General features: G+C 60.5%; 3 protein-coding genes across 4 annotated transcripts; 1 reads left to right on the forward strand and 2 right to left on the reverse strand.

The window, feature by feature from the left end:
• Window positions 1–1,701: 1,701 nt before the first annotated feature.
• Window positions 1,702–12,132, reverse strand: PRPF31 (pre-mRNA processing factor 31). The gene is made up of 14 exons (XM_065926854.1): window positions 12,070–12,132; window positions 10,063–10,247; window positions 9,912–9,972; window positions 9,421–9,504; window positions 8,740–8,837; window positions 8,049–8,155; window positions 7,115–7,284; window positions 6,257–6,414; window positions 5,775–5,864; window positions 3,905–4,032; window positions 3,712–3,784; window positions 3,127–3,255; window positions 2,945–3,043; window positions 1,702–2,104 (listed from the first exon to the last, which is right to left on the reverse strand). Exons 2-14 carry the CDS (start codon window positions 10,237–10,239, stop codon window positions 1,979–1,981), a joined length of 1,500 nt encoding a protein of 499 aa, XP_065782926.1. The 5' UTR covers window positions 10,240–10,247; window positions 12,070–12,132; the 3' UTR covers window positions 1,702–1,978.
• Window positions 12,133–12,263: 131 nt separating this feature from the next.
• TFPT (TCF3 fusion partner) lies at window positions 12,264–19,008 on the forward strand. 2 transcript variants are annotated; one of them, XM_065926855.1, is made up of 6 exons: window positions 12,264–12,642; window positions 13,053–13,311; window positions 16,641–16,711; window positions 17,762–17,831; window positions 17,905–18,117; window positions 18,857–19,008. In XM_065926855.1, the coding sequence occupies exons 1-6, from the start codon at window positions 12,620–12,622 to the stop codon at window positions 18,974–18,976; spliced, it is 756 nt and encodes a 251-aa protein (XP_065782927.1). In that variant the 5' UTR covers window positions 12,264–12,619; the 3' UTR covers window positions 18,977–19,008. The 2 variants fall into 2 exon arrangements, with proteins under 2 accessions (XP_065782927.1, XP_065782928.1); XM_065926856.1 differs by having other exon boundaries at window positions 12,264–12,614.
• A 44-nt stretch (window positions 19,009–19,052) lies between these two features.
• NDUFA3 (NADH:ubiquinone oxidoreductase subunit A3) lies at window positions 19,053–21,985 on the reverse strand. Its single transcript, XM_065926858.1, has 4 exons — window positions 21,894–21,985; window positions 21,600–21,674; window positions 20,113–20,190; window positions 19,053–19,206 (listed from the first exon to the last, which is right to left on the reverse strand). The coding sequence occupies exons 1-4, from the start codon at window positions 21,901–21,903 to the stop codon at window positions 19,115–19,117; spliced, it is 255 nt and encodes an 84-aa protein (XP_065782930.1). The 5' UTR covers window positions 21,904–21,985; the 3' UTR covers window positions 19,053–19,114.
• Window positions 21,986–22,056: the final 71 nt, after the last annotated feature.

Here is a 22,056-nt window from a genome sequence, read left to right on the forward strand (position 1 = left end):
ATGCAAATTCTGATTCAGGAGGTCCCAGGCCTTGCTTTCTAAAATTCCCAGGCGATGGTGATGGCCCACAGTTCACACTTCGAGTAGCAAGGGTCTAGAGCAGTGGTTCTCAAACTTGGCTGTACATTAGAAGCACCTGGGGATTTAAAAAATTTCAGATACTCAGGCCTTGTCCTAGATCAATTAAATCAAGAGTTTCTTGGGATGGGAACCAGATATTGGTAATTCAGACTCTGAAGATGATTCCAACATGCTGCTAATCTGGTAGAGAACTTTCTAGAGCAGTAGTTTTCAAAATGGATCCCGGCATCAGCAGCAACAAACACCAGCTGCGAAGTTGTTAGTCATGTGTTTGAGCCCCACCACAGACTGACTATGTGTTTCCCTGGTGGATCAGCAAGAAAGAATCCTCTGCCAGTGCAGGAGACGCAGGTTCGACCCCTGGGTAGGGAAGATCCCCTGGCAAAGGGAATGGTCACCCACTCCAGTATTCTCTTCTGGGAAATCCCATGGACAGAGGAATCTGGGGGGCTACAGCCTATGGGGTCACAAAGAGTCGGACATGACTGAAAGACACACAGGTACACATAGGCCAACTGAATCAAACTCTCCTTCCAGCTGATCCTGAAGCGTACTCAACTTGGAGAAACTGTTCTAAGAGGATGCAGCACTGTCAGGTGACTTAGATTCCTTCTTGAGACTCGCACCTCCATGCCCCCATCCACTGGTTCAACAGTTCAGTCTGGCCAGCCGGGGATGGGGACTCTGACAGGTGGCTTTTCCCTGGCACACCCACAGGCAGAGGTCAGCAAAGGTCGTCAACTTTCAAGCAAGGCTGATCTACATAGTTCCAGGGTAAGTCTGGGAAGACAGTTTTGTGGCCTGGGGTTATCTGACCTTTGGAAAGAACCTCCCAGGCGTGCAGACTCTCTCACAGGAGGGAGGGGAAGAGAGTAGCCCTGGGATGAGGGGGAGACTGGAGTCCAGAGACACACAGAGCCCCGAGTGGTGACGGGGGAGTCCCATGGAGAGAGATTTCAGCCAGGACCCCATGAGCTGGGGAGAGAACCAGAGAAACTGCGAGCTGGAGAGGCCTGGCTTCCAGCGGGGCTGCTCCCCCAGTATAGCTGAGGATGGCTGACCTCGCAGGTCAGCAAGTAGCTCTGAAGCCAGCTCCCAGCACAGAGCAGGTGGCCCCTGGAGGCACAGCACTCCCCTTACCTGGCAGGTGCTCTCGGAGTGCTGGGTCCCCCCCAGGGCAGGGCACCTGTCTGCCCCGCACGGGCAGGGCTTGGCGCACCAGTGTGGGAGCGGGAAGTCCTCAGCCAACACTGGAGTAATAGCAGTGCCCCTGTCACAGGGCCCTGAGGGTGAGCCCGGTGCTGAGTGCTTCCTGAGCATCCTTCTGTCCTCACGTGTGCGCCTGGTGATGTCAGTGGGGAGGCCTGGAAGGTGGAACAACCGCCCAAGATGCCACGAGCAGCCACGTGGCCTGTGCTGGAAGCTGGGGCCTCGGAATGAGCGGGGTTCTCGAAGGGGCCTGGAGATGGAGGGTGCTCCTCGCCCCGGAACCGCACGAGGAGGAGGTGACAGGCCCAGGGGTGGACCTGGGTCCTGTGGGGCCCGAGCTCTGTTCCCCAGACCCCAGGGCGCTGACTCCTCAGCCACCCGGGTGACTGACAAACGCTCACTCGCCACGACTGGATCCTGATGATGTGCTTTTAATTACATCCATTCCAAAGGTACCTCCTTTCCCAGTTAAAATAAAGACGACACGTGATGAAGCCTGGCTGTGTGTCTGTGGAGGGGGCGGCGAGCTCCTCACGGGGGCCGGCTCCTCCCAGGCCTCCTGGCCATCACGCCACAGTGGCTGGCCTGGGTGCCTCTCCCTGCCAGCACCCCCAGCCCCTGCAAACCCTGACCCCCTCAGACAGGGGGGCCCCGTGTCCCTCCGGCCGGCGACGGCCGGGTGCCCCCCTCAGGTGGACGTGATGCCGCTCTTCTCGCCCTTGACCTTGAGGAATTCGGCCATGCTGGAGAAGTACTTCTGGCTGGCCTCCGCCACCTTCTTCTCCGCTGCCTGTGGGTTCACAATCTCCAGGCCCTGGGCAGGGGAGGGACACAGGGCGGGGTGGGGAGACGGCCTGGTCTTTAACAGCCTCCCCGTGAGGGAATCGTGGCGTGTCAGGGGCCCACAGCCCTTCCTGATGGGCCTGAGGTTCTGGGCAAGCATGTGGAGGGTGTGCCAGCCTCCAAGTGTCCCCCACCCTGGGAGATCCTCTGTGGTTCTGGGGGCGAGGGGAGCAGGGAGGACCTTGATCCCTGAATTTGTAACAAGTTCCCCAGGCGATTTTAAAAACACCATCTGAGAAAGGCTGATCCCGTTCGGTTCCTGAATGAGGAAACCGAGTCCCTGAAGTAAGAGGTTTGCCTGCAGTCCCAGCACGAACCGCACCAGCCCCAGCGAGGATTTAACAGCCAGCTCTGGGGGTCTGACATGTGGCCGGCGTTGAACCAGATGTCTTACACCCAGAGATTCCCACCTCACTGAGGCTGTCCCAGAGGCACCGTCTCCTTTGGTCCTCTCGGTCCCCAGCACCTCCCACCTCCCGACCCACTGTGTATCTTACTCGTTTGACCCTGAGAGAAACTCCAAGAGGGCAAAACTCCCGTGTGTGTCTGCCTATCTCAGCGCCTGCGACAGTGCCCCCGGGATTCAGCAGGCATTCCTCAGGGGTGAGAGCAGCCGGGCCTGCTTGGGGCCACAGAGACTCAGCGGTCCCTGCGAACCTCGCCGTGTGCTGGGAACCCAGACACAACCTCGGGGGCTTCTTTGGAGCCCCCCCAAACCCATGGCAGCCCCGAAGAGGGGCACAGGTAAGGAAGAAGCCCAGGATGGGGAACACAGCTCTCCCCGGGCCTCCTGCCTCCAGAGGGCCGGTACCTGGAGTGGAGTGAAGGCCACGCTGGAGGCGGTTCCCGACGAGCGGTCGCGGATGGTGGACTTCCCACCGTACACCACGCTCTGCTTCTGCAGGGTCCGCTATGGGGAGGGCAGGGCACTCAGGGCTGTGGCCTGCGTCTGCACGCCCAGGCCTGCCCCCATCCCCGGGGCCTGGCCCGTACCTGCAGCGTCTTGGAGATCCTGGCTTTGGTGGCCTCGTTCACCTGTGTCTGCCGCACCCGCCCGCTGCCCGACTTGCCCAGGTGGCCCAGGCTAAAGCCCAGGTCCTCCTGGTAGGCGTCCTCCTCGATCTGGTGGGAGGGGAGACGTCCAGGTGTCAGCCGCCGCTCAGTCGGCCCAGGGCTCCATCCCATCGGCGACCGCCTGGGCCCCGAGTGCAGTGAGCCTTGCTGGGGCCCCGGTGAGGAGCACGGGTCCTGTTACTACTGCTTGAGTTGAGAGGGAATGTGCGTGTGTGTCTGTGCTGTGTGAAGAACCGAAACAGTTCTCACTGAGGACACGTGAGCTAGTTCTGGCAGGACCAGCGGGGTGATGCTCTGGTAGCAAGGGCCTGGCAGGAGTGGGATCTGGGAAGGCCTGGACAGCACGGCGGTGGGGGGAGGTGAGCCTGGGGGCCTGCGCTGTCATGGAGATCCCTCTGGGGCTGGGAGAGAGTGGAGGCCAGCGGACCAGGAAAGAGGCTGAGGTGCTGCCATGGCCACAGGAGAGGAGGGGGTGGGGGGGGGCGCGAGGTAGGGGGGTGTGACCTCTCCGAAGCTCATGCGGTTGGCCTGCTTCCGGATCTCTGTCAGCCCCAGCCGCTCCTTCATCTTGCGGTACCTGGGGCAGGGCAGGGGGTCAGCGGCGAAGGGGGAGCCTCGGCCCTTCCCGCCTGGCTGGTCCCGTCCCCGCCCCGCCCCGCCCCGCCCCGCCCCGCCCCGCCGGTCCCTGGGCCCCCACCTGCGGCCGCCTCGCTTCTTGCGCTGCCCGTCAAGGGGCGCCGGCAGCGGCTTCACCTGCTTCACAGGCGGCGGCTCCTGCCACTTGTCGAACTTGCGCTCGATCTCATCCTTCAGCTCGTAGCCCACCTGGGGAGGGCGGGCTGGGGTCTGGCAGCGGCTCCCACGGGCCTGGCCTGCCCCCTGCCCCAGCTCCCCTCTAGTCAGTAAGGGGGACGCCCTGGAGACCGCCGCACCCGAGAATCCCGCCCGGCTCTTCCTTCAGGAAGGACCCCAATCGGCCCCCGTCAGCTCCTCTGAGGAGCCAGGCTCTCCCCAAGGCGCACAGGCTTGATGTGACCCCCCGTCCCGCCAGCTCTGCCCCCCCCCCCCCCCGCCCCGGGGCCCGCTGGGCTCTAGCCTCGACCTAGTGCTGACGGTTCTGCTGCTTCAGACCCCGTCCCCCAGCATCCAAGCGACTCGCCTGCTCCCTGTGTTTAGGTCCATGTTAACCCTCACCTCCTCAGAGCAGCCCTCCCCGCCTTCCAGGTTCCTCAGTCTAAGCTCCCTCAGCACCTCCATGCCCCCCTCTCCCCCCAGCCTCTACCTGGTACACCAGACGCCCTGCACATTGACCGGCGTGTGTCTCCCCATCACTGCCCGCCCCCAGCCAGAGTGGAGAAGTCACGGGGGTAGGACTTTCATCTGGGCGGGTCACTGCCGTACCCCATGGTCAGAGAGCCCCAAAAGCTGTGCCAGGCTGGGCGCCTGGAAGACCGAAATGCATGGGATAGACACATCTCTCACAGAACAGGTCTGCCCAGGAAGACAGGCTGACGGAATAAACACCAGCACGGCGATGGTGCTGGCAGAGGACACAGACCCGGTGCAGCAGAGAAGTTCCTCCCCCGCCCCAAGGTGTCCAGAGAGTGACCCCGGTGCAGCAGAGAAGTACTTCCCCCGCCCGAAGGTGTCCAGAGAGAGACCCCGGTGCAGCAGAGAAGTTCCTCCCCCGCCCCAAGGTGTCCAGAGACCCCGGTGCAGCAGAGAAGTTCCTCCCCCGCCCCAAGGTGTCCAGAGAGAGACCCCGGTGCAGCAGAGAAGTTCCTCCCCCGCCCCAAGGTGTCCAGAGACCCCGGTGCAGCAGAGAAGTTCCTCCCCCGCCCCCAAGGTGTCCAGAGACAGACCCCGGTGCAGCAGAGAAGTTCCTCCCCCGCCCCAAGGTGTCCAGAGAGAGACCCCAGTGCAGCAGAGAAGTTCCTCCCCCGCCCCAAGGTGTCCAGAGACAGACCCTGGTGCAGCAAAGACGTTCCCCCCACGACCCCAGGGTGTCAGCGGCCCTGGTCCCTGTGAGCTCGTCACCACCTGACAAGCGGGGCTCTGCAGGTGTGACTGGGCTGGGGATCTCGGAACGGGGAGTGAGAGCTCAGTGGTGTGTGTGGGCCCAGTGGGATCACCGGGGTCTTAAAGGGTCAGAGGAGAAGTGAAGACAGAGGCAGAACCAGGGGGAGCGTGCAGAGGCTGTGCTGGCTCTGAAGATGAGGCAGGGGCCCCGAGCAGGGGGCGCAGTGGCCCTGGCGAGCTGCAAAGAGCGGGGAGCAGCCCTCCCCCAGCTCGAGCCTCCGGAGGAGCAAACTCGGGCAGCGCCGCGGCTTCAGCTCGGGGAACCCCCGTGGGCTTCTGACCTACAGGACCCTAAGAGCGCAACCCCGTGTCCCTTTAGGCCACTGCATGTGAGGCCACCGTCATGGCAGCATGGGGGAGGGGGCGCCACCCTGGGTGGGACCCGACGACACCCCCGCCCCACCCTGTAAGTGCCCGTGCGGGGGGTCCTCTGACGGCGGCCCTCCTCGACAGGCCACAGACCACGCGGACACCACTGCCGCCCTCACCTTCCCTTCCGTGCTCTCGTGGAAGCTGTCCACGCGGGCTGCCAGCGTGCACTTGGCGGCCACCAGCCGGGCTGCTTTCCGCCGCAGATCCTGGAGCAGGACAGGGAGGCGGGTCAGAGCGAGGCAGCAGCGTCAGAGTCCAGGCTTCCCAGAACTGCCGCCTTGCTGCCCTCTCTGCCCGCAGCCTCCACCTCCACTGCAGCTGCGGGCCTGCACTGATGTGTTACAGTAACCAGTGATCAACGCTGGTGTATTCTTCCTCCTCCTCTCCCGTCTGCAGATGAACCAGGTCCAGTTCGCCCACATACAGACGGGGAGGCCAAGGCTCAGAGCTCGGGCTCTGTGCCCGGCTGGTAGGTGGCGCAGACCAAACTCCAAGCTGGCCTGTCGGCTCCGGCCTCCTAGTGCGCCCCTGTGCGACCCGCCCTCCAGCTCCCGACGCCTGCCGCCAGCAGTGACCCCAGGCCCTGGGGGGCGCTCACCGGGGGCAGGGACTGCACGATGTCGCTGTGGTAGATGTAGCCGGTGTGGGGCAGCACCGAGGTGGATGAGAAGCCCGACAGCGTCTTGCGCTGCGCCCCAAGCAGCATGATGTTGCAGGCGGGCATCTTGGAGAGGTTGGTCAGGCCACCGGCCACCCCTGCGGCGGGAGGGGGGTGGGCGTCAGTGGGGGTGGGGGGTGTCTGCCAAGCGCTGTGCCTTCACAAGAGTTTCCGGCCGCAGTTCCAAGGGGGCCTCCGCCAGGGAGCATCAACATGTCCCATCTCAGGGGGACTCAGAGGGGCTCCGAGGGGCGAAGCGACGTGCTGGAGGGCGCACAGTGAGCCACTGGTGAACCAGGAGCCCGACCCCGCGTCTGGGAAGCCACGCGGGCCTGTCTGTGCTTCAGGGGGTGGTCACCGCGCGGGGGCCCGGGGTGAACTGCCTCTGGGTTCCGAGAGTGTGTCTGCAGGTGCGACCAACACCTCCCCCCCTCCCCCAGTCTGCAGGGAGGAAACCAAGGCGCGTGACATGGTTTGCCCAAAGATGTGAGGTCAGAGGTGGTGGGGAGTGGGGGAAAAAGCAGTTCATCCTTCCCGCAACCCCGCACATGCCTGCCTCACGGACTGAAGTGTCCCCCCCACAAATACACTCACTTAAGTCCTAAGCCCCCACCACCTCAGAGTCTGGAGACAGGGCCATTACAGAGGTGAGCCACGTGAGACGATGTCCCAGGCTGGACCCCAGCCACGAGGCAGGTGCCCTGATGGGAGGAGGATCCGGGACGTGTAGAACATCCCCCGATTCACAGGAAAGGGACAGGCGTCCCCGAGGTCGCGTGGTGTGGGGCCGGGCCTCACCCATGATCTTGGCGGCGGTGGAGGCCCCGATGATGATGGAGAGGTTGGGGGCAATGAAGGACATCCGCGACTCCACGTACTCGTAGATGCGGTGCTTGGAGGCATTGAGCTCTAGCGCCATGTCGCAGGCCTCCTCCAACCGCTCCAGCTCCTCCTCTGACAGCTGCTGCCTGCGGGGTGGGGGTGCGGCTGAGGCGGACCAAAGGACCCCAACCTCCGGGGCTCCTGAGTGGTGAGGGGCCCCACCCTCCCCGCCGTGTGTGCGTGTGTGCACGCATGTGTGTGCATGCATGTGCACCTTCAGGACGATTACTAGCCCTGACAGCCCCGAGGCCTGGAAGCAGGGGCCGCAGGGAAGCAGCCCGTGGTGGCACATCCCCGCTGGCCCGCCCCGCGGCCTTGTCCTCCGCTTTCCCTTCTCTGCCTGGGGGAGGCAATCTGGCCCCGGCCAGGCTGCAGCCGGGCTCTTTGCGGGTGTTTCCTCTTACCGAAATGCTCCCCCCAGCTCCCCAGACCCTGCAGGTCTCGGCCTTGCCGACCAGCCGGGCTCTCGTCCAGCTGCTCCTCTAGGAGCACCATTACCAGCAGCCGTTGACCTGCCCGTTCACGGCTTGTCTGGTCAGAGCCCTGTTGTGGGGTGACACGCCTCTGCCCTTCTCTCAGGCCTGCCACAGACGCTGAGGGGCAGGGGGAGACCCGCGTGCCCCTCGTGAGGGGACGGCACCCCAGAAGGACGCCACTCCTAATTACAGGCCTGTGCTCCGCCACACTCCTCGGGACCACAGGCTCTGGGGGGACCCTGAGCCCAGAGCCCGGCTTGCAGGAGGTGCTCAGCGAACATGTGGAACTGCAGCGACCGGTCCTCCTGACACTGACACCCGTGCCGCAGGGGCCCCGCGACCGTCATCTGTCGAGTGGACCGCCGGGTACGCACCCCTGGGTGGTGGAGGCGGTGACGCTGACGACCATGATGGTGGCGTTGGTCAGGATCTGCTGCAGGTTCTCGTTGTTCTTGCACTTGTCCAGGCTGTTGCCCAGCTCCTGGGGGAGGAGGGGGCGAGAGGGGGAGGCTCGGGGACTAAGGAGGCCCTAGAATCTCTCCTGCAGGGACAGTGGCCGCCCCCGTCTGCCCCCAGTTCCCACAACGCCACGGCTCAAAGCATCCACACTGTCTGCCCAGGGCGGGCTGACCCGGAAGCACACACAGTCCACCTGCGGAGGATGGGCTGCCCCCACAGGCCTGCTGCCGCATCCACTCCCAGTGCGGGTCTGACCGCGTCTCCTCCCCGCCCCCATCTGCTCGACTCTCGAGGGAGCCTGGGCGCTGGGTGGTGTCCTGCCTTCACGTGCCTGACCCTCCCGCGGGGACCTTCCCCTCAGACCTGGAGCCTCGGAGACCAGGTTGACCTGATGACCTCTTACACTCGCCTCCTCCCTCTCCCTGAACGCTCCAGGGCCTGTTGCCATCTCGGGGTCTTGGCTTCCCCCAATCTCTGTTCCCTGTTTCCCGTCCTGTCTCTGGCCCAGAGCTGAGTGACCCCCCAACTCACTCTTGGACCCGGAGGGTCCAAGAGCAGGGCACTCTCAACAGGTGTGGTGGCTGGGGGCCCCTCCTCCGTGCTCACCTTGACCGTGCGGATATAATCCAGGGCGTTGGGGACCAGGGACTCCAGCTCGGGGAATCGCTTTGAGTACTTATCCCGGATGAACTTATGGATGATGTCTGGGGGCACAGGGCGAGCAGGAGCCCGATGAGGGGCAGGCAGATGCCACTGGCTCCCCCAGCACCCATCTGCCCTTCGTCCTGCAGTGAGGGAGCCCCTCATGGCAGCTGGGCTCACAGACACACAGCACAAAGGCTGCCCCACTGCTGGGTGCGGCTGTGTGGATCAGTTCTGGTCCACAAGGCGTGAGTGCAAGTCACACGGGCAACCTCCAGGTCACTCTCTTACAGGAAAAAATGTGCCCTCCTCCTCCTCTCCCAACTTTTTTTGCTGATGGGGATGTGGAGGTGATGGCTGGAGGTGGGCAGTCACTTTGTACCATGAAACAGGTGGCAGATCAGTAAGATGCAGAGAGCCTGGGCTCCTCCAGACTTTCCCATGAGAGAAAAATACACTTCCTTCTCATGTCACCACTCTGTTCAGTAGGTGAATTTACATCTGAACTAACACAGGGGCTAGGGGCAGGACCCTGGGAAAGGCCAGTGGGGAAGGCAGCCTGGGGTCCTGCCCTCCAGTGGGGGCGGGAGAGGCTGTGGGGGACACTGGGCAGGGCTGTCTCTGCTTGCCCTTCCCGGGACTCACTCAGCTCATTCTCAATCTCCACTGTTAGGTTGTTGGCGTCCACAATGACCCGGTACTCAGGGGCCGCCTCCACCGGTCCCATCACTGTGGGGATGACAAACAGCCTGGTGTGGGTATGTGTCTAAGCACCCACCGCTTCCGGGTCCCACAGCTGGGCAAGGCAGGGGATGCGGCTAGAGTGGGGCACGGAGGAGCTGAAGAGGAAACTTGGGAACAGGTTTGCGTGTCTGCAAGCCTCCCGTCTTTCTGACCTGGCCAGTCTAGATTTGACCTTCTCTCTCCTGGAACTAAACCCTCGTGCCCTGAGGACTGAAAGCCGTGCCCCCCAAAGGCTGGAAACTCCGGGGTGGGGCACCAGCGCTGTGTCTGTGGCCAAGCTGCTCCCTGGGGTCTGGCCCACGGCCCCCTGTCCCTGGCGCAGCCCTCCCCCGAGCCGGTTCCTGCTCTCAGGCGCTGGGCGCGGCGGCGCGGTCCGGGCGGGGAAACGGCACCTTCTGAAGCTCTGGCCTGCTTACTGATGTACTCCTCAATCTTCAGCATGATCTCGGCGAACTGCGAGCGGAGCGGAGGGGAGTCAGGGCCGGGCGCCGCCAGGGACAGGGGGCTGCTGCCCGCGTCGGCCTGCCCGGGACCTCCGCTCACCATCTTGCTGTCCCACAGCTTGGCGATGCTCTTGACCGAGTCCCCGGAGAGATCCAGCTGGGTCTCCTCCTGCACATCCTCGATGGCCGGCTCCTCCTCCTCCTCCCCATAGCTTCCTCCCTCCTCCTCTTCTGCCGCCTCCTCGAGGTCAGCCAGGAGCTCGTCGGCCAGGGACATCCTGAAGCCTGTGGGGAGGGAGGGGTGGGGCTCCCCCTCACTACAGGGAGGGGGCTCCCCTGGCCAGAAGGCCCTGGTCCTTCTTGATCAACCCCACTGGCACACAGGCGACGCAGGGACAAGGAACGTTCATGTGCTTTGCTCTCCGGCTCCGAACGGTGCCTGGCACATCAGAGATGCTCAGCAAACACCTGCTGCGTGTGAAGCGGCCTCCCAGAACCAGGTGGTCTCCAATCACAGCTCACCCTTCCCACCCTCACTTCACGGGACAAGACACCACACACCCTCACACCAACGTCTCCAAGGCTTCTCAGGAAAAGGTACACCCCGTCCTCTTAATGAGATACGACCTCTTCTTACATCCTCCTTTTCCTCCACCCACTGCAGAGGCCCCACCCCACCAATAGATATTCTGAAATACTGCTCTCCTCAGGTGTCAGGACAGCCAGGCAGGGCCTAAAATGTCTAGAGCCTGAAGGCCAATCACCTCGCAGGCGGAGCAGCACCTCATCCACCCCAGGGTGCTGTACAGACTGTTTTTGTGAAGCCCACGCAAAGCACTATTCTACAAGGTACAGTCCCCTCACTCTGTCCTCCCCAGTGCTTTCTCTTTTGTTTTTTTAATAAGAAACTGCTCCCTCTTCCTGTTCTTTTTCAGTAAGACGCATGTATCATATACATGCTGCTGCTGCTACTATATATAAAATAGGTCACCAACAAAGACACGCTGTATAGCAGAAAAAACTCTACTGAGTATCTTCTCATAATCTCTAAGGGAGAAGAGCAACTGACAGTTCAGTGGTTAAGACTCCGAGCTGACACTGCAGGGGGAGTGAGTGTGATCCCTGGTCAGGGAACCAAGACCCCACATGCCCTGCAGCTTGGCCAATAAAGCAGAAACACAACAGTCAGTCAACTATACTAAAAAAAAAAAAAAGATAAAGTTTGAAAAAAACTTTAGGGAATTTCCCAGCGGTCCAGTGGTTAGCACTTCATGCTAACAAAACGTCTAGTATATGATAGGTATTCAAGATATATTGTGCAAATGAAAGAATGAGTGACTAAAATCCTTATGCTAACCACATCTGGTTTTCTTTCTCCAGTCTCTGAATATATTATTTTTTTCATTCCTAACGCAGGGACACAAACAATATTTCTTGCAGCGTGAATCTTCCCAGACTCCGAGACTGGATCCTATCCTGTTGCTGCACAACTTGTGAACCAGTCTGTTTACTTCAACACTTGAAATTCTCTAAACTTCTAACATTTTGTTTGATGTCCACCTTCCCTATTAAGCTAAAAGTTCCATGAAAACAGGGCCGTGTCCATTTTGTTCACTGCATCGCCCAGCTTAGCACCTGGCACGGAGTAGGTGCCACGACCTCGCTTGACGCCAGCCCACCTTTCTAGCCTCAGCCCCTGCCCCTATCCCCCATACCCCACGAGTCCTCACATTTCTTTCTCTTATCCACTTCTTCCCCTCGCTTTAGGTCTTCATACCCTCCCTTTTTTACCAGCTCAACACCTCCTTATCCTTCAGTTCTCGTCCTCTTCCAGCTCCAGAGCAGATAGCTTGCTTGGTAATACACACAGCACACGCCCTGTGTGTACCCTAAGGCGCGTCACACATTACTTATTCAAGTAATGACTTGATTAAGCCTGTCTCCCCAGGCACCACCACGCAGAGCGCTGACACCCAGGAAGGTTTTCTTGCTCCCGCTTACACCCCAGAGATGTAACCCTGAAGGCGCTCTGAGACCCTTGGGTCGTCGGCCTACGAAGGCCCGGGAATCCGACCTCCAGCCCTTCCCTCATCTCCATCAAGCTCACCTCTTCCCTCCTCACACCACGGTTTCTAGGAAGATAGCTTCCCAACAGCGGTCGACGCTCACTGATGACGTCTCACCCTCGCGCCTTCGTCTACGCAAAGCTGCGCTCTGATTGGCCCCCGCCCCGCGTCTTTCCGGGAGCGTTTGGAACAACAACTTTATTAGCACCTGACGCTAGCGGAAAAGGGGTGAGCAGGGAAAGGAGAGGCGCCTTATCCAGCTCGTGGCCTGCTGTGGACTGAGCCCGATAAACGGAGACTTGCCGCAGTCTCGCGACAGGGTGTCACGACAAGAATAAAGGGCAACTGGGACGAACGGTAGAGGCGTTCAACGAGAAAACAAGCCTTAGTATAAGCCGGGAGTCGGGGTGGTGGAGGGGTTACGGAGCGGAACCGGAAATAGGAAACTACCGCCCCCAGAAGGCGTGGCGGCAGAGTCCTGGATGTTGGGGCCGCGTAGCCTGACGGAACGGGTAGTTTTGCGGACCACTTAACCTACGGAGATTGCCGAGGTTGGAAGTTCTGGGGCCTGGGGCTCCCCGAGCAGGTGAGATGGAACTGGAGCAGAGAGAGGGGTGAGTGATTTTGAGGAAAACTTCGAATCGCAAAAGACGTTGTAGCTGCATGAAAGCAGTCTGCGCTGAGGACTGACGCGGGGCTGCAGTTCCTGCGGTTGCTTTAGCTTAGGACTCTTCAGCGACTGGGGTCCGTACTCAAGCATCCTGAGGCAGAAGGCTGCGGGTTTAGACTCCTGGGTCTGAGGGTCGGGGAGGTCGGAGGCCGGGACTCCTGGGTCTGGGTGAGGGGTTGCGGCTTGAGCAGTCCGATGAAGAGATGTGGATCCTGGGAAGGGGTGGGTTAGGGGCCTGGACTCCTGGATCCTGGGAAGGGGTGGGCTAGGGGCCTGGACTCCTTCCTAGACCTCAACGAGGAGGGACTAGGAGCCGGGGCGTCGGGGTCCCTGAGTCCCACCCCGACCTTACAGGACTATGGCAGCCGTGGGCTTCGAGGAGTTCTCGGCGCCGCCAGGCTCGGAGTTGGCGCTGCCTCCGCTCTTCGGTGGTCACATCCTGGAGAGCGAGCTTGAGACCGAAGTGGAGTTTGTGTCCGGGGGTCTGGGCGGCTCCGGGCTCCGGGAGCGAGATGAGGAGGAAGAGGCAGCCCGGGGCCGTCGGCGGCGCCAGCGGGAACTCAATCGCAGGAAGTACCAGGCGCTGGGTCGGCGCTGCCGGGAGATCGAGCAGGTAGGTGAGTGTGGATCCCCCGGTTTGGGGCTCCTCTGGCCTGAGTTAGTAATCCTTCCCAGTGTTTGCCTGTCTAGGTGCCCAGCCGTCCTTGCCCGGGTGAATGAACCTTCCGTCTATTCATTCATTCATTTATTTAGCACTTAGTGTGTGTCCGGGCACCCTGCAAGACACCTTGGAGGGCTGTTTCCTCTAGGAGCTTCATTTGACAACCCAAAGCAGCTCCCTGCTGTCTCACAGGTGCCTCCGTGGCTCCCCATTGATCTGACTTTTCAGATCTCACACCCCTGACATCATTTGCTCAGGTCCTGTCCATTCTGCCTCTCTCAGCTTTCTCTCAGCTTCCTCTCCTCCATTCCCATAGCCTTTGCCAAGACTCAGGTTCTTTCCGCTGAATCACTGCATTAGCCTCCTTGGTGAGAATGAGAATGGAGCAGAAAGCCGGGTCCAGATCTTGAAAGGCCACGAACACGACAGCAAGAAGTTTGGATTTTTTTTTTTTTTTTTTTTTTTTTTTTTTTTTTTTGAGAGTGAAGGGAGCCATCAAAAGTTTCCAGATTGGGAGGAACAGGGTCAGGTCCCGGTGTTTGAAAGACTCTGTCTTTGGTTGGACTCATTTCCTAGGGCTGCTGTATTGAGAACCACAGACGGCTCAGGGACAGAAATGCACCGTCACAGGGTCTGGAGACTAGAAATCTGGGCTCAAAGTGTCAGCAGCAGTGCTTCACCCTGAGCACTGTGAGGGAGAATCTGCTCTGTTCTGGGCACCTCCCTGGCTTCCAGTGGCTTGCTGGGGATCTTTCGTGTGCCTTGGCTTGCAGATCTCAGCTTTCAGCATCACATGGCATTCTTCCTGTGCTGTGGGGGGGGGTGTCTGTGTGTGTGTGTCCCCGCCATATTGGATTAGGACCCGCTCTATAATCGCCTCATCACTTAGCCTGATTACTTTGTGAAGAGCCTTTGTCCAAATAAGGTCCACATTCTGAGGTCCTGAGAGTTAGGACTCCCACACACCATTTTTTGGGGACAAAGAGTCGGACTCGACTTAGCGATTAAACAACAAAAATCTAGCCCACGACAGTGGTGTTGGGTGAGTTCCGGAAGAGGGGGGCAGCTAGTGTAGTGGCCCAGGCAGGCGAGGAGGCGGCCTGCACTCGGGTAGGAGCAGAGAGGAAGAGGCAGGGATGACAGAGAACTAACGGGAGCGAGGTTTGAGCCGAGGCTTAGGGTAAGCAGGAGCACGGCAAGCTGGAGAAATACGTTCGGGACGTCACATAGCACGGGGCTTGCTCAGGACTGGAGAGCCATTTGGTTTGACGGGCATGTTGGGGAGGGGATTTGAAGGCCAGGCTGAGGGCAGCAGGACCAGTGGCGTGCTTGGAGCAGAGTCAGCTCTGGATATTAAATTATATACATTCCCCTAAAGCGCACGAAGGTTGAACCTAAGCATACCCTGTGGCCAGCAGTCCCAGTCCTCCATAAATACCCAGCAGACACGCAAGACAAATGCGCCCCACCGACAGTTACCAGACATTCCCAGAAGTACTCTTTGTAATATGGTTTTATGTCTGTGTATAGATAGGAAGTCGGTAAGGTAACTACGAGTGAGTGAGTGAAAGTCACTCAGTATGTCTGACTCTTTGCAACCCCATGGACTATATGGTCCATGGAATTCTCTAGGCCAGAATACTGGAGTGGGTAGCCTTTCCCTTCTTCAGGGGATCTACCCAACCCAGGGGTCCAACCCAGGTCTCCCACATTGCAGGCGGATTCTTTACCAGCTGAGACACCAGGGAAGCCCTAATACAAGTATACATGAAACCTAAAATAAGTATACATAATATATATAAACCAGATCCACTTATTTTTATTATTATTGTTGTACAGTTGCTCAGTCGTGTCCAACTCTCTGTGACTCCATGGGCTGTAGCCCACCAGGCTCCTCTGTCCATGGGATTCTCCAGGCAGGATACTGGAGTGGATTGCTGTGCCCTCCTCCAGGGGATCTTCCCAACTCGGGGATTGAACCCACGTCTCCTGCATTGGCAGGCGGGTTCTTGACTGCTGGGCCACCTGGGAATATTTTTCACCAGGAGGCTTTCGGCTCCACTCCAACCTTTAGCTCCCCTCAACCTCTCTTCCCTCCGCGACCACGCGTCTCTCTTTTCTCCCCCAGTGATTTCACGGCTCCTCGTGTCCTTCTGTTCACAGAGTCTTTCAGTGCAAGGGTGGCGCTGGCACAGTGAGCACTCTCCCGAGAGCACCCACTCTATGCCAGGCCGGGAACTTTCAGCCCACAGCCCCCCGCCCTCCCCCCAAGCAGCAGCAGGTATCCCGGGCCCTGTTTAACAGCTGGATGCTGGGTTCCAGAGACCCACCATTTGCTCAAACGGAGCTGCATTTGAGCTTCTGCTCTTAGCCCAACCCCAACCAGGAATAAGTTACGTTATTATTCTTTGACCAGTGCAGAAACTTAAGGCTCAGAGAGGTTAAGTAACTTACCCAAGGTCACACAGCTGAGAAGGGGGCAGGTTGGTATTCGAACCCAGGTCCTTCTGACCCAGGAGCAGAACGCACTTGTTCACACCTTGTCCACACATCTCCTGTGACGGCCCTACCTAAAGCAGCCACCTCCTGCCCTAATCTCCAGCCTGTCTCCCAGTCTGGGGTCCTTGAAGCACTCTATCACTCTGCGAATAAGTCCTCTGGTTGGCAGGGTTTAGGGAGCACCCCCCAGCCAGGCTCTGCTCCAGGCCCTGGGGGCAGGGGCACAGATCTCAGTCCGTTGGAGCTTCTGTCCTGGTGGTGGAGACAGTGAGGATGCTGAGTAGAGGCAGAAACTAGAAGGCGGTGGAAAAGCGGAGCTGAGCAGAGTGGACGGGCGGGCGGGGCTCTGGCGTGGGAAGTGGGGGAAGCCTGAGCAGGGAGCCTTTGATGCAGGTGTTTTTCTTTTTTTTTTGCCCACACTATGGGGCATGTGGGATCTTAGTTCCATGACCAGGGATCGAACCTGTGACCCCTGCTATGGAACTGCAGAGTCTAACCTCTGGTCCTTCAGGGCGGTCCCTGAGTGCAGTCTGGAGGAAGTGAGCTGCACAGGCACCTGGGGAGGAGCACGCTGAATGCCCCCAGGCCCGGCCCGTGTCAGGGGACTCAAGTGTGAGCGCAGCGGACAAGGCAGCGGAACCGGAGAGACAGTGAGCAGGGGGAGCGGTACACATGCGGGCCCTGGAGGCCCCGGCCTGTCTCCCTGGTGCCCAGGGGGGCCCCACTCACCGCGTTGGATGCTCGGAGTCCAGCTGACCTGTGCTTTCTCCACCTCCCCGCAGGTGAACGAGCGGGTCCTGAACAGGCTCCACCAGGTGCAGAGAATAACTCGGAGACTCCAGCAGGAGCGGAGGTAACCCCCTCCAGCCCGCGTCACACGTCTCAGCCTTTGTCCCCGCCATCTGGGGCCTGGGCAGCAAGCTGAGTCCCAGGCCTGGGGCGGCGGGTGTGCCCCCAGTGAATGGGGTGGGCGGAGTGCAGGAGAGCAGCCTGAGGGTCACAGACTCAGCCTCAGGGTCACAGACCCAGCCTCGAGCCCTGCTCCGCTGGGTGCCTCCAGGCCAGCCACACCCCCTCTCTGAGCGCCAGGCTGCCAGGCAGGGCAGTGGATCACACTGGATCACAGGGCTGCTGAGGACCCAACGGGAGCCCTCAGGGCGTGCACTCTTCAAACTTATTCACCTGAAGTTGAAAGACGGGTTCCTCCGTGCGTGCTTAGCGGTAACCAACCACCAAGTTGGTTCACTAAGAAGTGAACTTAGAAATTCACTCCCTCGGTCCCACGAGTCTCATTTCACATGCTTGGTACCACTTGGTTCCGATTTTCATCCCAACTAAATAAAAGTAACCGGAATTGACCATGTTTGCACGTCAGTCACTCTCGCCACGTGCCAGGTACCCGAGGAGAGGACAGGTGGCCCGCGGCTTCCGTAGCGGACAGCCCCCAGAGCAGCTGGCACGTGCTGGGAGAAGGCGAGGTCGTGCATGGAAGAGGCTCCGCCCAGGCGCTGGCTTACGGGGCCCATCTGATCAGAGCTCAGCAGAGACAGAAAACCAAAAAGCTTTCAGGAGCAGGGAGAGAAGAGAAGGCAGGGTCATGAGCAGGGGTCCTGGGCCCGCCTCTCAGCTACCAGTGAAAACGACACTGTGCGTGTGACCAGTCAGTGAGCCGACAACCCACCGGGCCTGGGGCGCCATCAGGCCACCCCGTTGTGGGGGTCACCCTGGGTTCCAGAGCAGGAGCTGAGGTGCAGAGGCCCCCGTCCTGCCCTAAGTCCACTGGCTGCTCAAGGGCTGGGCACCCGAGTGTCTCAGACCTTCAGAATCAGAGCTGGGCTGCGGCCCCTTCCCGCCCGCCGGGTGGAAGGTAAAGCTGCCCCCTGCCCCGGCGGCTTCTCTGCAGGTTCCTCATGAGAGTGCTGGACTCCTACGGCGACGACTACCGCTCCAGCCAGTTCACCATCGTGCTGGAGGTGAGCTGGGGTCGCGGGCGGGGGGCCCAGAGCCCAGGACATGGCCTTCACCTGCCCCCCTTCTGTCTGCCAGGACGAGGGCAGCCAGGGCACAGATGCCCCCACCCCCGGCAATGCTGAGAACGAGCCTCCAGAGAAAGAGGGGTTGTCCCCACCTAGGAGGACGCCCGCACCCCCGGAGCCAGGCAGCCCGGCCCCTGGCGAGGGGCCCAGCGGGAGGAAGAGGCGGCGCACACCCCGTGACGGCCGGCGAGTGGGGGCTGCGCTGACCCCGGAACTGGCCCCGGTGAGGGGAGGGCAGGAAGGGAGGGGGGCGCAGGGGAGAGGAGAGGAGAGGGGCGCAGGGGGGGAGAGGAGAGGGGCACAGGGGAGGGGAGAGGAGAGGGGCGCAGGGGGGGGAGAGGAGAGGAGAGGGGCGCAGGGGGGGAGAGGAGAGGAGAGGGGCGCAGGGGGGGAGAGGAGGGGGCGCAGGGGAGAGGAGAGAGAGGGGCGCAGGGGAGGGGAGAGGAGAGGAGAGGGGCGCAGGGGGGGAGAGGAGAGGGCGCAGGGGAGGGGAGAGGAGAGGGGCGCAGGGGAGAGGAGAGGGGCGCGGGGGGGGGAGAGGAGGGGGCGCAGGGGAGGGGAGAGAAGAGGGGCGCAGGGGAGAGGAGAGGGGCGCAGGGGAGGGGAGAGGAGAGGGGCGCAGGGGAGAGGAGAGGAGAGGGGCGCGGGGGGGGGGTGGAGAGGAGGCGGCGCAGGGGAGGGGAGAGGAGAGGGGCGCAGGAGAACGGGGGAGTGGGGAGAGGCCAGGGAGAGAGGGCCTTGCAAGGCGGGGGAGAGAGGTGAGGCTGGCCTAGGAAGGAGAAAGAGCTGGAAAATGCCAAGCGGGGTGGAGAAGGAAGACCTGGAGGAGGTTCTGGGGAGAAGGGAAGATACCCAGGCGGGCAGCAGAGGAGGGAGAGCTGGCGGGTGGGGCGGCAGCTCTGGGGATCTCGGGTGGGGCCGTTGGGCCAGGGCCTCCTCACACCCCTCTCTGTATCCCCCAGATCAAGGTCGAGGAAGACTTCAGCTTTGAAGCGGATGAGGCCCTCGACTCAAGCTGGGTTTCCCGGGGGCCAGACAAGCTGTTGCCCTACCCCACCCTAGCCAGCCCCCCCTTTGACTGACTCCCCCCAATAAACCAGCCCCCGCTCTCGCCTTGGCCACTGTGCCCACCGCTGCCCACACACACTCAGGCCTGGGGTGGTTTTCATGCGTTTATTGGGGCCATCGGGGCGGGGGCCGCTCCCTGGCAACGGAGGCGCTCACAGTCTCTTCAGCCACTCCAGGCTCGGGCCCTGGGGGTCCTGGGGGTGGCTGGGCACGTCGGGCATGTTCCCATCGTCTCGGAGGGGCACTGTGGACAGGAGGGGGCCGCTGAGACCAGCAGATCACCAGGGCCCCCAGAGGAGGACTGGCCTGTCAGCCTACATTCAGACAGAGAAACAGGACCCCAGGGGAGAGATGAGAAAGTAAGGGTCAGAGAAGACTTCCCTGGTGGCCCAGGGGCAGAGAATCTGCCTGTAATGCAGGAGACAGGTTTTGATCCCTGGGTTGGGGAGATCCCCTGGAGGAGGAAATGGCAGCCCACTCCAGCATCCTTGCCTGGGAAATCCCATGGACAGAGGGGCCTGGCAGGCTATGGTCTATGGAGTCACAAGAGTCGGACAAGACTTAGCCACTCAAGCACAACCACCATGGGTCAGAGTCAGAGACGTAGGGAAGCAGGGAGATAGAGACCTAGAGACATGAAAAATCAGAATGATGGACACAGAAAGGAGCCCCAGGGAAAGACCCAACAGAGATGGGGAAGCAGGCCAGGCCTGGAGAGGCGGAGACTCAAAAAGTCAACAGTCGGGAAAGCAAGAGGCTTGGAACCCAGACAAGGACATAAATCTGAAACTACCACAGAAACTCACAGAGTGCAAAGACAGACAGGAGGGGCCTCCCCGCTGGCCCAGTGGCTAAGACGTGGTGCTCCCAAGACAGGGGGTCCGGGTGCAAACCCTGGTCAGGGAGCTAGCTCCCACGTGCCACACATAAAGATCCCACATGCTGCAGTGAAGATGACGATCTCGAGTACCGCAACTAAGACCCGGAGCAGCCAAATCAATGTAAAAAAAGAAGTGAACTTGATGGCATGTGGAGTCTGTCTACTGAAGGATGAGAGGACAGTCCAGACTGCACTGCAGAAGCTTGGATCCCTGCGGACAAAGCGCCTGCCCGCGGTTGCCCTCCCCCAGCACAGGGAGGCCTCACTCACCTGGGTAGTTGTACGGTGTGGCCCGGTTGATCATGAGCGAGTACTTGGTGTAGGGGCTGAGTGTGGGCACGATTACAGCTGCGGAGAGATAACAGGCGTGAGGCCCAGGGGAAGGAGGAGATCCCCGCAGACAGAAGCTGAGCTTTGGCCAAATGGGGGTCAGTGCATGGAGGGGAGGAGGGAGGGGGTTCAGCACCTCCAGGACACCCCTTGGCACCCTGGGAGTCCCATACATCAGAAGGGTTTATAACACTTTTCAGAGGTTGGTGAAAGCCAAGTACTCACAGACACGTGGGAGCTGGAGGGCAAGGGAGGGAAGAAGGGTGGTCACTGAAGGAGTACATTTGAGTCCTGGAGCATATTGGGGGGTATGGGTCCGGGGGTGTCTTGGGAATGTTCCAGAGGCATCAGAACTGTTACAAACTGAGGGGGAGTGGGAGGTTCAAAGAACAAAATCATTGAGAAACCACAGTCCCTCTGGGGTGGGAGCTGGGAGTCATGGGGAGGTGGGGTAGGGCGTATAAAGGAGTGTTCCAGGCCAGCACTGTCAGACAGGAAGGTAAGAACCAGCGATGCAATTTACATGGACAGGGAGGCCTGGTGTGCTGCAGTCCATGGGGTCGCAAAGAGTCAGATACGACTGAGCGACCGAACTGAATAGCCACATTAAAAGGCACAAATTTAAAAAATGAACCAGGTATATCCAAAATATTATTTCAATATATCAAGGTGGAAAAAAATGGGTATATACTTTTTGTTATAGTAAGTCTTTGAAATCCAGCACATACCTTACATGAGCCTTACACCGCCCATCTCAGTTCATACCAGTCCCTTTCAAGAGCTCTGGGGCGGAAGTGGGCCATGGCTGCCGGACAACTGTGGTCCGGAACCTCACCCAGTGTGGGGCGTGCCCGCCAGCGCTACTTAGGCCTGGGAACTTAGCGCAGCAGCCCGGGTCGCTCCTAGCCCCACTCCCACCCCTGAGTCTGAGCAGTCCAGTTCAGGGCTGAGGTTCTCCATCAGGGAGGCACGTGAGAGTCACCGGAGAATTTTCACGAGATACCAGATTCCCGAGCTCCACCTCCCCTCCCCCCTCTCCCCCCCACCACCACCCCTCGCCCAACTCAATTCAGAATCTGGTGGTGGGGGGATGAGGGGCAACGGGGAGGAGATGACATTACTTTTCATTATTTTTTTAAAGGGGTTAAGTATTTATAATGAAAAACTAGGATTGAGAACTTCTTTCAAGGGATTATAGAACTCTTGGGTGGGTGCATATGGGGTGAGGAGTGATGGGGTGGTGGAGGGGTCAGAATATTAGGGGTTGGGGTGTTGGATAACTAGCGGGGACACGGGATGTTGAGGGCGAGGGTGGCGCCACAGGATGGAATGATGGGCGGGGAGCGATGGGACCTATGCGGGATGGAAGGTAAAGCTGGGGCGCCGGTTGCGGATGATGCACATTCGCAGCAGGGACACTCACGCACCGAGGCCCGCAATGGCGAAGGATGCCACTAGCACAGGTTCCTTGGCCCAGACATTCTTGAGGAAGGCTGCGACTCCTGTAAGGAGGGGTGAGAAGGGTCACCCTCGCAGGCGATGCCTCCGGTGACCTCTATCCCTCTTGCGTCAACACCGCCCTGGAGGAGACCCCTCGTAACCTCCGCACCCCCCTCCGGCCCGGACCCCACTGGCTCCACAGGGGCTCCGCGTTGCCCTAGCTCCGGCACCACCCGGGGTTCCTAGAACCAGCTTCACGCGCCGGCAGACCCCGAACTCACTCCCAGCCATCTTGGTCGCGGCGGCGGCGGCGAGGGCGCGGAGCGCTCTGGGAGTTGTGCTCCCTGAGCACGGCCCCCGCAGTCTGAGTCCGCGCTTGCGTAGTGACGCAGATAGGCTATCCGAGGTGGTGGCGGCGCGGACTACTCTGGGAGTTGTAGTCCA

This window comes from Muntiacus reevesi, chromosome 2, assembly GCF_963930625.1.
Source record: "Muntiacus reevesi chromosome 2, mMunRee1.1, whole genome shotgun sequence".
NCBI lineage: Eukaryota > Metazoa > Chordata > Mammalia > Artiodactyla > Cervidae > Muntiacus > Muntiacus reevesi.

Excerpts from the sequence above, each read along its gene's own strand:
- PRPF31 (XM_065926854.1), bottom strand. The coding sequence starts at position 10,239 with ATGTCCCTGGCCGACGAGCTCCTGGCTGACCTCGAGGAGGCGGCAGAA. Across the intron at positions 7,285-8,048 it reads ACCGCCTCCACCACCCAGGG|GCAGCAGCTGTCAGAGGAGG; the intron begins GTGCGTACCCGG and ends CCCACCCCGCAG. Across the intron at positions 2,105-2,944 it reads TGGCCTTCACTCCACTCCAG|GGCCTGGAGATTGTGAACCC; the intron begins GTACCGGCCCTC and ends TCCCCTGCCCAG.
- TFPT (XM_065926855.1), top strand. The coding sequence starts at position 12,620 with ATGGAACTGGAGCAGAGAGAGGG. Across the intron at positions 16,712-17,761 it reads AGACTCCAGCAGGAGCGGAG|GTTCCTCATGAGAGTGCTGG; the intron begins GTAACCCCCTCC and ends GCTTCTCTGCAG. Across the intron at positions 18,118-18,856 it reads TGACCCCGGAACTGGCCCCG|ATCAAGGTCGAGGAAGACTT; the intron begins GTGAGGGGAGGG and ends TGTATCCCCCAG.
- NDUFA3 (XM_065926858.1), bottom strand. Across the intron at positions 20,191-21,599 it reads CTTCGCCATTGCGGGCCTCG|CTGTAATCGTGCCCACACTC; the intron begins GTGCGTGAGTGT and ends ATCTCTCCGCAG. Across the intron at positions 19,207-20,112 it reads CACACCGTACAACTACCCAG|TGCCCCTCCGAGACGATGGG; the intron begins GTGAGTGAGGCC and ends TCCTGTCCACAG.